This window comes from Helicoverpa zea, chromosome 28 (assembly GCF_022581195.2).
Source record: "Helicoverpa zea isolate HzStark_Cry1AcR chromosome 28, ilHelZeax1.1, whole genome shotgun sequence".
In the NCBI taxonomy this organism is placed as follows: Eukaryota; Metazoa; Arthropoda; class Insecta; order Lepidoptera; family Noctuidae; genus Helicoverpa; species Helicoverpa zea.
The window spans coordinates 4,210,605-4,222,633 of NC_061479.1; the positions used below are offsets into that span (position 1 = coordinate 4,210,605).

Consider the following 12,029-nt stretch of genomic DNA (forward strand, 5'->3'; position numbering starts at 1 on the left):
TAAAATGTTTGCCAATAATTAGTTTAATCATTCAACTATTCACTTGCAAAATTTCATGTCATTAAATTCAGTAATTAAAGAAAGACAATTATAATACTGACGAAGCATCGAAAACCTACATAATCCGACCAAGTTCGGATAGCTATAAAAAAGCGGCCGTGCCATTATCTTAGAAACGTTCTTAACTTGGAAGGTTAGTATTTATTATTATGGTACAGTTGCGTACACAGTGTTTGATCCACTAAAGTTGCAAAGTGGAACGCTCGTGCATGCCTAGTCCATTGGTTAAATAGTGTAATAAGCTACAATATGATAAATATTTACCTAAACAGTAGGTAGTACCTACTTACCTACGTGTGGTAATCATCATCATTTCCCTAAGGGGTAAGTTAGAATCCTGATCCATGAAATCTTCAATAGAAATTAGCCGTATGAATATTATTTGTCTTAAATTAATAATATATCTAGATTATACCTCAGGTCTCAAGCGCATACTTAGATAAAGTACCTACGTATTATTACCTACTTTCTGTCATAGTCAAATACATTAAAAAAGTAGGTATAGAAAACCTATAAATTATATCGAAACAACAATTGTGTTATCACCTGTACCAATTCAATACCGGTATTATAATGTAAATTTTGGGATGTTACCTAAATATATAGCACGGCCGCTTTTTTATACATAGCTATCCGAACTTGGTCGGATTATGTAGGTTTTCGATGCTTCGTCAGTATTATAATTGTCTTTCTTTAATTACTGAATTTAATGACATGAAATTTTGCAAGTGAATAGTTGAATGATTAAACTAATTATTGGCATACATTTTACCATGCAATTCCTTTATAATTTCGTGATATTCGACTGCTTTGTAAACAGTGATCTATTCATGGTAAATTATCCTATAACTTTTCAATTACTAACAGAACATCATTGGTACTTGGCAACATGTTGCAGACACATACAAGGTTTGTTTAAACGTGAAAATCTAGACCCCAAACTGCATACTTTAAGAACTAAGACCTAATAAGTGTATTTTACGTTTATATTTTTATCTTTTAAACCCTACGACTTTTTCTAAATCTGTTTTTTAAACAAATATAAACAAATTCAAAACAACGTATGTAAAAATGTTCAGCTCTCTATGTAAGCGCTTTATATGAAAACTAGCTAATGACCAAACGTTCGCGTAGCGGAAACTTGAATTTCTGCGAAGTTTATGCATGCACTGATTTCATTCATACATAAATAATTATACACAAATACACACTAATTTTTGGACACATCTCTTTTTTCTAAAGTCTATGGATTAAAAAAAGTTCCGCCAGGACAACGTTCGCCCAGCGGAATCAGCTTTTGGTGAATTTCTCCACAATGGCTGCATACACAAATTTTTATTTACCATACACAATTATAGAAAGTCTTACATTAATTGTCTGCATAATTAAAATCATTAAATTCAACAACATTCCGCTGCGCGAACGCACACTATATAACGGACAAAAAATCACGTTTGTTGTATGGGAGCCCCCCAATTATTTTATTCTAGTTTTCAGTATTTATTGTTATAGCGGCAACAGAAATACATCATCTGTAAAAATTTCAACTCTGTAACTATCACGGTTCGTGAGATACAGCCTGGTGACAGACGGACGGACGGACGGACAGAGGAGCGAAAATAATACGGTCCCGTTTTACCCTTTGATTACGGAACCCTAAAAATAAATGAAACAACCAAGAACATAATTAAAATTATTTTATTTCGTAGTTCACAATAATACTTATACATTATCACAATTAATTATTTGTACCCTTATGTATTTACGACCCTTGCTGGGGACTAAAAATTATTCTCAAAAATATTTTACAGGGTGGAATTTATTAAAGAATTTTATTAGTACTCAAAAGTAATGAAAAAAGGATTGGATCTATGTTTTTTTTTCTAAAACGTTAAAAAAAGAATAAAAATACAGGAATGTTTTGTTTCAATTAAAATTAAAGAGCTCTTACTTTCGTCTCGTTGTGTTTAATTGAAATAGAAATAAATAAGAATGCTCTAAATTAAGTATTTTTCAAATAATAAATAGTAAGTTTATTGTCTCAACTTGAAAGACTCCAAAACTATATTATACACATAGGTAGCAGAGAGCAATATAAATATGAATTTCCAGTTTTAACAACTCTCAACAATTTACTATTAAAAAAAAAATGAAAATAGTAGGTACCTACTTATTTTGTCACTATTTGAGACATACATGTATTTACTTACTTTTGAAAATTACAAAAATAATGTGTTAATAATTTGGCACATTGCAAAAGTAACTATTTCTTATCAGTCTGATTAATTTTAATAAGAAATCGATGTATAAAAATATAATAAAAATACAGAATGTTATTTTATCTTGTTTCGTGAAGTTTTTCATAAGCGAATCCGTAGGAGGCAACCAATTTATTACATTATTTAATTTAGTATTCATTGATATATAACATTTATATCGTATACTTTTCGCTACCACATGAAAAAAATATTGCTTTTTTTTCATACATTTGGATGATGCTTCTAATTTTAAAGGGATGTTAGAAGGAAGATTTTCTATGATATCTACATAAATAAACGAAAGTCGTGTTAGTACGTATAACTCATGAATTACTGAAACGTTTAAGCTGAAAATTAAAAGGAAGGACATAAGATTTTTATCACCATCCGGCAACGGACGACACGCGGGTGAAACCGCGGGCAGAAGCTAGTTTACCATAAATATCAATGTAGTTCAAGAAAACAGTGACAAAATAACAGATATAACGAGGCTACTATTAAGTTTCCTATCATGATAGGGAAGCCGATCTTTAAGAATTGTACGAAAGTGAATCTATAGCCGTGTTGTTCAGCCACTCCTGCGCACACCACGTTTGCGCTCGCGCCGATTAGAGTGCCGTTACCTGAACAAAGGAAAAAACAATATAATTAAAAATACACAGTCACATTTATGAGTTCGTCTAAGACACGGAGGAAGGAAAGATAGCGGAGATACCATAAGGAAGGTAGGTCAGGCAGGCGCTTTCTTGTAGGTCACGGTAACTAGAACTAACGAGGCGTTTGGATTCCTTGTCAAATCAAAACCAATCTGTCAAAGATTGGTTTTAATTGATTGGTGATTTTATTTTGAAAATAATGGGCAGGTTCCATAGAAGGCGTGTAAGGGCGGAGCTAGTAACGTTCCTCGTCCCCCAAACTGTGCGTAGAAATTTTGCGTTATGACATCCATCTCCGCTAGATTGTGTGTACTTTCTAAGTACATATTACCTACTTGGGTACGAATGACTGTTAACTATGTAGGTCTCGAGTCTCGGCTGACATTTAACATCCTTCTCGTTGGCGTTACGGCTAGTTATAAGCCAGTAAGTCTGACAACCAGACTTACCAAGTTGTACCTATTGGTTTGCAAGGGTAACTGGGTTGAGAAGGTCAGATAAGCAGTCTCTCCATATAAAACACTGGTACTCAGATGTATCCAATTAGACTGGAAGTCGACCCTAATAGTTGGGAAAAGGCTCGGAAGACGAGGAGAGATGATGTGCACATATGTACGTCACATAGGTAGTCGCCCCTTGTGGCACATTGGTACTCAGCTGCACCCGTTTAGACTGAAGGCCGACCCCAACATAGTTGAGAAAACGCTCGGGAGATGATGATGGCATGCTCCGCTAGTCATGCTGTTCTCCATGGCATGAGATGCTGTACCTCCGAGACAGGCGCCGAAGCTGAGCGCCCAGGCGAGCGGCGCGAGCGGCAGCGCCAGCCCGCGCGGCGCCGCCAGCCGCGCCGTCACGCGCACCATCATCGTCGACAGCGGGATGTTGTCCACGAACGCGGATGCTATGCCCGACACCTGCCACACAAACATCAAATTCAACTACACATTTTTAGCTAGTCGATCCAAAAGCGCTCTTCAACATTTAATTCGTTGTGTATAGAGAGTTCGAGGTTGATTGCATATAAAGCACTTAAAATTATACAATGTCTTCAGAAACAATTTGTAAATATTTACTGTATAACTTCCCACATGTTTGTGCAGAATCGTACTGACGGTTTTCATGAGGTAATCCGCAAAAAAACTGCATCGTTACTAAGCAGAGTACGACAGACCAACAACAGCATCCTTAAAATAATAGGGGAAGATATTTCTTCTCCAATCTTGGTTAAGATGGTGCGGAGGGTGATATTTTAATTCATGTCTGTATTGTGTCAGTTTACTAACAATAGTTATAAGGCTAGATTGTAATTACTAACAAAACGGATCTTTGGTTATCTGAATAAATGATTTATTATTATAGGTACCCTGGGAAATGAAATGGCTGACAAGCTAGCTTCAGAAGCTATTATTGATGGCGCAGTATTCCCGGTGACCCTTATTTTAACTGAGCTTATTCCTCACACGAAAAAGTTTTGTCATAATTTGTGGGAGGAACGCTCTAGTACTGTTACATTAAGGAGAGGTTTGTGGTACAGAACTATTCAACATGATCTGCCTCGAACTTCTTGGTTTGAAGTGGGTAACATACCGAGAGGAATTTTGGTTATAGCATTTGGGACTAGGTCAGGCCATGTGCCTGCCAATAGTTTACTACGCTTTTTGCAATACCTACACTTATAAAGTGGACGACTTGTACCAAATTCTGTTAGAACGTTGTATGTTGTTGTTGTAGTATGTTGAAGAAAAACAACAAGTAACGCTCTTTTAGTATAGAAAAACAGAATCTTGCTTGGCCTAAATAACTGTCGCTTTGAACTTACCCACAATATAAGCATGATGGCCACAGCTAGACGTGACTCCTCACCCACTTGCAGTATGAGCGACTCCGTCATGTTACCGATCCACGATATCAAGCCCAGCTTTGATAACGCCTGGAATTATAATAACCATTATTTGCCTAGCCGTTTCCTATATAAATTAAGGTTGAGTACTAGGAAAATTCCTGCTCGTACTCGTTTAAAAAGTACCCATGGAACCCAACAGAACTGAATGTTAGTTAAAATCGTTCAGCCATTTCAGATATGAAAAACTGTTAAAGTGATACTTATGTCTGTCTTTGTATAGAGGTATAGGTAATGGAATCTAAGGTAACTAATTTATGTCCATCAGGATTGAGGAGCCACTTTTTGTATCTTAATGAAATTTTGTACTTATTTAGTAGTAAGTTAAAAAGTATTGTAGGCTCAATCTTGGAATTTGTAGTATAATAGTTCAAAAGTTATATGAACACAAAGGTGGCTCCTCAATCTAAATATTTGGACTGATTAGCCACGTTGGAACACAGAAAGTATACGATGTACATTCTTGAAAATTTTGTATGATTTAGTAGTAATTGAGCGCAATGAGTACTAAAAATTTAATTCCACTACCTTTAATATTTAAGAAGATACAATACTTTTAATGTGGCACCTTAACCCATACAATGAAAGTGTGAATTCCCATGAATCGTAAGTGGCAAATTCAAATTACACCCCATAAACATTTAGTAGTAAGTGTGCCTGAATTTGTAGTACATAAACAAAGTAGCAAAACTGAGTGAATTTTGTAAAAAAACGTATTTTAAGTGGCTCCTCAATCCTGACGTTTCTGAAATGAGAAAATGCTTGAGTTACCTGAAATCGGAATGGAATAAAAAAAATAAAGACACTAACATTTAGTATAAATTTCTACTAAATATACATGCACAAATGAAAATTGTATGTATTCAATATCTGATAAAAAATCATCTTTTCCATATTCCTTAGGACGTCGCCATTAAGGGTGACCATGTAATATGAATAAAAATCAGGATAAATAGGTAGTTCTCAGCTTTGCCGCCAATTTTTTATTAAACCTCTGTAGGCAAACACATTTATGGCTATTCCGCCTCTTGAATGACAAAATATTATTGGGTAAATACAAAAGTATTTAATAACCTTACTTAATAAAGTACCTATTTAATAAACTTGCTTTGTCATTCTACATTGCTGGAGCGGTGTAATGTTCCAAATTCAAAAAACGCGCCTGTTTTTTTTTGCCCTTTATAGGGCAGGCTAAAGTGTTACGACCATACTGCCTATATAGTATTTCGTAGTGGCAATGGATTTGATTTTCATTGTCCGTAAATTCGATACTTCGCATTTTTTTTTAATAATGATAGCATTACATATGAAACATATTTGCTGCGTTGTTGTAACCGACTTCAAAAAAAAGGAGCGAGTTCTCAAGTCACTAGTTATTTTCTTTGTTACTCGCTACCTCGAAGACGCCTGGACCGAAATGATTTTTTTTTCTTTCTACTCGCAGTTTTGTCCCATAGCTAACAGGTTATTCGTGATGTGACTATGAAGGTTTGGATCTTACTTGATGATGGAGGCGACAGAAAATCAAGGGAACTCCGTATCGGTATATAGCAACTGCCAAGTGTTTGGGATCATTGGCTTCGTATTAACGAGATCTTTACACCGAAATATGTTATGAGTACCATATCAGACCTGACAATGAAGACAAAGTGCGTTAAGGGAACTCCTTAACGGTTGATAGCAGCTACCTTGTGTTAGGCCATATTTTATTTATTTTGGTAAAGAGTTTCCACAACTGCCACTAAGGGTACTTAAAATACACTTTTTTGCAAAAAAAGCGGGCACCTATGTTAAATCTTGGTTTTAAGAACTTTATGTTTCAAAAGGTTTTAATGACTAGAATATATTAAATAATGTCGGGACATAAATAATGTCGGGACACCTTTTTCACACACGGTCGGTTAGCCCCATGGTAAGTTATTTATTAACTTGTGTTATGGGTGCTAACACAACTGATAAACTACATATAGCTACATATATACATATTTATAAATACATATCATAACACCCAGACCACGGCCAACAAGCATGCTTATCACACAAATGTCGACCGAACCGGGAATCGAACCCGGGACCTCAGGTTCGGCGGTCCGGCATGATGACCATTGCGCCATCGAGGTCGTCAAAATATTACTAGCATCAAAAGGTTTTGCCAAGCATGTGTATCTATTCTTAATTTTAATTTTGGAGAATTGCTAAGTAAGTTGTTAAAACCTTGTTCTTAATTTCTTAATTTCTAGTAGAAATTTTTTCGGTGTTTTGAATAGCAAGTTTTCCAAAGTGATGTTCAGGAAACTGATACTGCAGTTTTAATAACTGATTGATGAACATTTTTGTTACATCAAAACATTTTAGAAAAATCATGCACATTTAGTAAAATTGACAGCTGTACTAAATGAGAATAAGATCATACAGCACGACGATTGACGACAAATTATTAGAGATAAAAAATAATAAAGAATATAAAAAAAAATTGGCGGCAAAGCTTCTTCTTCTTTTGTGTCGATGACATGTCATATATTGAGACTACACTATGTCAGCCCAATATGCCGCCACAGCGAGAGCACGGCGGCAAAGCTGAGAGCTATTTATCCTGATGTTCTTCATATTACATGGTCACCCTTAATGGCGACGTCCTAAGGAATATGGAAAAGATGATTTTTTATCAGATATTGAATACATACAATTTTCATTTGTGCATGTATATTTAGTAGAAATTTATACTAAATGTTAGTGTCTTTATTTTTTTTATTCCATTCCGATTTCAGGTAACTCAAGCATTTTCTCATTTCAGAAACGTCAGGATTGAGGAGCCACTTAAAATACGTTTTTTTACAAAATTCACTCAGTTTTGCTACTTTGTTTATGTACTACAAATTCAGGCACACTTACTACTAAATGTTTATGGGGTGTAATTTGAATTTGCCACTTACGATTCATGGGAATTCACACTTTCATTGTATGGGTTAAGGTGCCACATTAAAAGTATTGTATCTTCTTAAATATTAAAGGTAGTGGAATTAAATTTTTAGTACTCATTGCGCTCAATTACTACTAAATCATACAAAATTTTCAAGAATGTACATCGTATACTTTCTGTGTTCCAACGTGGCTCCTCAGTCCAAATATTTAGATTGAGGAGCCACCTTTGTGTTCATATAACTTTTGAACTATTATACTACAAATTCCAAGATTGAGCCTACAATACATTTTAACTTACTACTAAATAAGTACAAAATTTCATTAAGATACAAAAAGTGGCTCCTCAATCCTGATGGACATACTAATTTAACTATCTTCCAAGGAACGTAAAGTCATGAAAATTGGGAGTTATGTGTAGTTCTAATGACAATTAGATAATATGGTACTTTCGAACTGATCTGATGATGGAGCTGGAAGATATGAACTGGAACTTCATGGCGGAACATCGTATTATAGCTGTGTTTAGACTGTGGGCCTTATGGAAGAAGTATAAAGTACTTACCTCCATAAGCACAAAGAGTCCTGCAAAGAACAGCAGCGTGGACCACTCGACCCTCGCCAGTATGGGCTCCAGGTCATCTCTCTCTGCGAGTAGCAGCAGCAGCAGAGCTCCCAGGAGTGCTGTCCAGCCCAGCGAGAGACGCTCTGCAAACATAAGTTATTCATTAGCCAAGAAGCCTCGAGAGACTTATCGGTCAAGACATGATGTACAATCATGATGTCATCAGAAGAAAATGTAGGGGCCATTTTTTTTTAGAAAATGTAGGGTGTTACCTAAATAGGACACCCAAGCAGATTAAGAAAAGAAGAAAAAATGCAATAGTTACAGACAGCCTTACGGCGTATTTCAATGATCTATCTATCTGTGAAGTTGATTATTAGACATAGTAATTTGATAATGCTTTCATGGGGCTGATGACTTCTATTTCAAGTAAGAAAATAAATACGTGGATAGCTTATTGTAAGCTCATCGGACTATGAGAGTGAAGGAATAGTGAATACACTTGTGTCCAAGCAAATGCTTGTGCACCATAATATGTCCTGCGCAGTTGGCTATTCTCCTTAGCTGAGAACATATATTATAATCTCCTTATATGATCGTAAAATCTTTGTAAGAAGGTCTCATACTCACGCAGTTCAGGTATGGCGTGCAGAAAGAACACGATGATGACGAATGACACGCAGACAGCTGACTTCACTAGTAGCGGCTTGTCTCTGATGCGGTACTGGAAATTATATAAATACAATATTTATTTGCCAGTGCCACGGATCTCTTCAAATACTGGTTAGGTAGTATTCAGGGTTTGCTGGGGCCGCGGGATTGTTTGCGCGAGTTACCGCGGCCCTGTTACATAAAGGCTTAAGAAGGAATATGATGGGTTAGAGTTTAGAAAATATTGATTCGTTTCTTTTTAAGAACACTAGAAAATTTTGAAAAGAAGCCAGCTGTCTAGCTTAGTTTTTATTCAAATCTCCTTTCAAAAAATTACCGTTCTTTGAAGAAATGGTAAGCAAACACCGCGTTAATGATCTTGTTAACAGAAAAGGTCATAGTTTTTTGAGGATTACAGTTGCGAGAGTAAATACTAGAGGAATATAAAACATAAGTTAAGGAAATGTATGGGTCTCTGTGTGTGTGTATGTGAAGTTATAACATAAGACAGTACCTTGAGCTTCATCTCAGCAAGAGTTTGTGTAAAAGCAGGGTCGCTGCGGGGTGCCGCGCCCGCCTCGCGCCGCGCCAGCGCTGAGCTCAGTCGCGACACCTGCCACCAGGAAGTGCACTGTTTTATTTTATTTTCATGATTTGTCTAAAATATCGCACTCCTGGGCAAAGGCCTCCCCATCTGGTTTTATTCTTCCCTATTCTGCGGCCGAGATCACCAATTTTGATGGCAGGAGTAACGCCATCTCTTACGGGGCTTACTTCGTCTACGGTGTCCATCTTGAGATGTCCACTGAGTTTACAATAGTGGCCTATCTTTCCTAATGTATTCGGGCTGACGTGTCTAACCCAGTTTCATTTCACACCAACACCTGTTTTGGAACGTATCACCGTATTCCGCCTGCAATCGGGTCTAAATGGCTTAGTTCCATCGCCTTTTGAATGTGAATTGAGTATTACATTGGCCCTTCACGAAAGCATTGTTAAAACGCTTTAACTTGGGTACATAATATGTAATTTGTTATTTAATATAGTTTGTAAGTAGTTACCTTCTTCTCCAGCGCTCTCCGCACGATGTCCTCGTCTCTGGAGTACGATGAGAGCGAAGCGGCCGCGCGTCTCCACACCGCCAGCTCTTGACGTAACTCTGGAAAGGTTTTATAAATATATTGTTTGTAGCTGTCGTTAAACTTTATGTCGTCAAGGAACATAAGAGATGAAAGGTTGCTTGGCATAAACCATTTTTAGGTATCAACCGGCTGCACAAGTGTAACCGACACCACAGATTACACCCTCCACACCGTCCACACCATCTAGATTAGACAGCCACCAAAATGTCTACGCTTCCCATACCATAGGTGCTGTCTTTTTGCTGGGAATAGGTCCCGAGCAAGCAACACATGTCCGTCCTTAGGTTTGATGAATTTTCATGTTTTGTTTACTTATATACCGGATTTAAAGGATTCAGAAGAATATAAAATGAACATATCTTTTATTATACATATTTTAAAGCTGTAGAGTAAATTTGTCTGGTTGAATTTGAAAAAATATTTCAGTGATTGATAACTTAGCGCACTTATCGAGGAAGGCTATAGGGAAATGTTTATTCGGAAACGAAAAGTAGGTAGTCTACTAAGAAAAGTGTGTTATTGTTTACTCACCTAATATATCTCTGGGCACACTATTTCTTAGCTTATTGATATCTCTAAACATAAATCTGAGTTGGAAGTATGTTTGCACTCCAACTATCAGAATACCAACGCCCATGTGCAATGTGAACGTTGTGAAGTTTATATTCTGTAACAAAAAAACAAGACATGTTAAATTAGCTTTTAGGCGATTGACACACGGCACCGTGCACTGCTGCGGTAGGCGGTGAAGCGGATCTCATGTCGCATTGACCTGCATTAAATCCGTTGATGCCTAACACACGTACACCGCCTGACCGCGCGTTCGAGCGGTGCTCTTTTGTTCGAGCGCCACCGCCCTCCGTGGCGGTACGCGGTACCGTGTGATAATCGCCTTAATAACATAATTAAAGGTAAATTTTAACAGTTCCTCCTATTCTACTAGAGGCTTCGAAACTTCACAGAACCTACTTGACAAATGTTTCATTGTTTTGAAGCTAAATTATCCCTGAGCGACATATTTTCGAATGAGATATTTTGTCCGGGTAGGCGTTAATGGTAATGGAAGCAGAATTAGACCAAGGAAACTATAGATTGTTTGCCTGAAATAGGACATGAATAAGAAGGGAGAGGATGTGTGGTGTGGATTATTTTTGTTATAAAATGGTCTGTGCATCCGGGCTAGAATGAAAGACGACCCATATACATATAGTTGGCAAAAGGCTTTTTTTGTTGTCGCTGGGTAAAAAATGCTATTACGCATGCCCTTCTCGTCGGGGGACGGGGGAGGAGTATATGGGGCTCCCAGGTACAAATGTGCCCGGTATAGCCACTAAAAAGGCCCAGCGGCGCTCCTACTTCGCCTGAGTGGTGGGGGTCTGGGAATCTATAGCGTCCAGTCCCCCACCGGCGATTGCCCGCCTAACGGCAGGCCCCTCATACCTCCCCCCAGTGGGGAGGGGTCCTTATTTATTATTTATTCCTTTATTTCAGGCAACTAGGGCCCATAATATGGGCTTATGATGGCCGGAGCACAAGGGGCGTTCCTTGTGATGCAGGCGGAGGCACCCCCGCGCCAAGCAGAGTGGTGGGTCTGATATAATATGACATTCCTAGCAGAAGGCTTAACCCAAAACTCACAGCTTTAACAATAGAGGGGTGCGTGGCGATGATGACGTTGGGCGGGTCGCCCACCGGCGTGGCGGCGCCACCCACATTGCTGAAGATCACCATTGACATCAGCACTGGGACCGGGTTCAGTTGGGTCACCTCGCATAATCTGGAAATTATCATAAAAATGCTCTTTTAACCGATTGGCCAAAATAGAGGTTCTAAGGCGGGATGTCTATGTTTTGAATGAATGTTTGTTTTAGTTTG

The 12,029-nt window shown here is 37.7% G+C and overlaps 1 protein-coding gene across 16 annotated transcripts in view; it reads right to left on the reverse strand.

Annotated features, from left to right (window-relative positions):
* Positions 1–1,740: 1,740 nt before the first annotated feature.
* LOC124643778 (P protein-like) overlaps positions 1,741–12,029 on the reverse strand; it is a 37,261-nt gene continuing 26,972 nt past the window's right edge. For all 16 annotated transcript variants that reach the window (XM_047182858.1, XM_047182867.1, XM_047182861.1 and 13 more), the window contains 9 exons: positions 11,793–11,931; positions 10,686–10,821; positions 10,074–10,171; positions 9,527–9,625; positions 8,992–9,085; positions 8,362–8,504; positions 4,797–4,907; positions 3,744–3,891; positions 1,741–2,941 (listed from right to left, as the gene is read on the reverse strand). In XM_047182858.1, the coding sequence (XP_047038814.1) occupies positions 2,763–2,941; positions 3,744–3,891; positions 4,797–4,907; positions 8,362–8,504; positions 8,992–9,085; positions 9,527–9,625; positions 10,074–10,171; positions 10,686–10,821; positions 11,793–11,931 (1,147 nt within the window). In that variant the 3' untranslated portion in view covers positions 1,741–2,762. The remainder of the gene's footprint in view (positions 2,942–3,743; positions 3,892–4,796; positions 4,908–8,361; positions 8,505–8,991; positions 9,086–9,526; positions 9,626–10,073; positions 10,172–10,685; positions 10,822–11,792; positions 11,932–12,029) is intronic.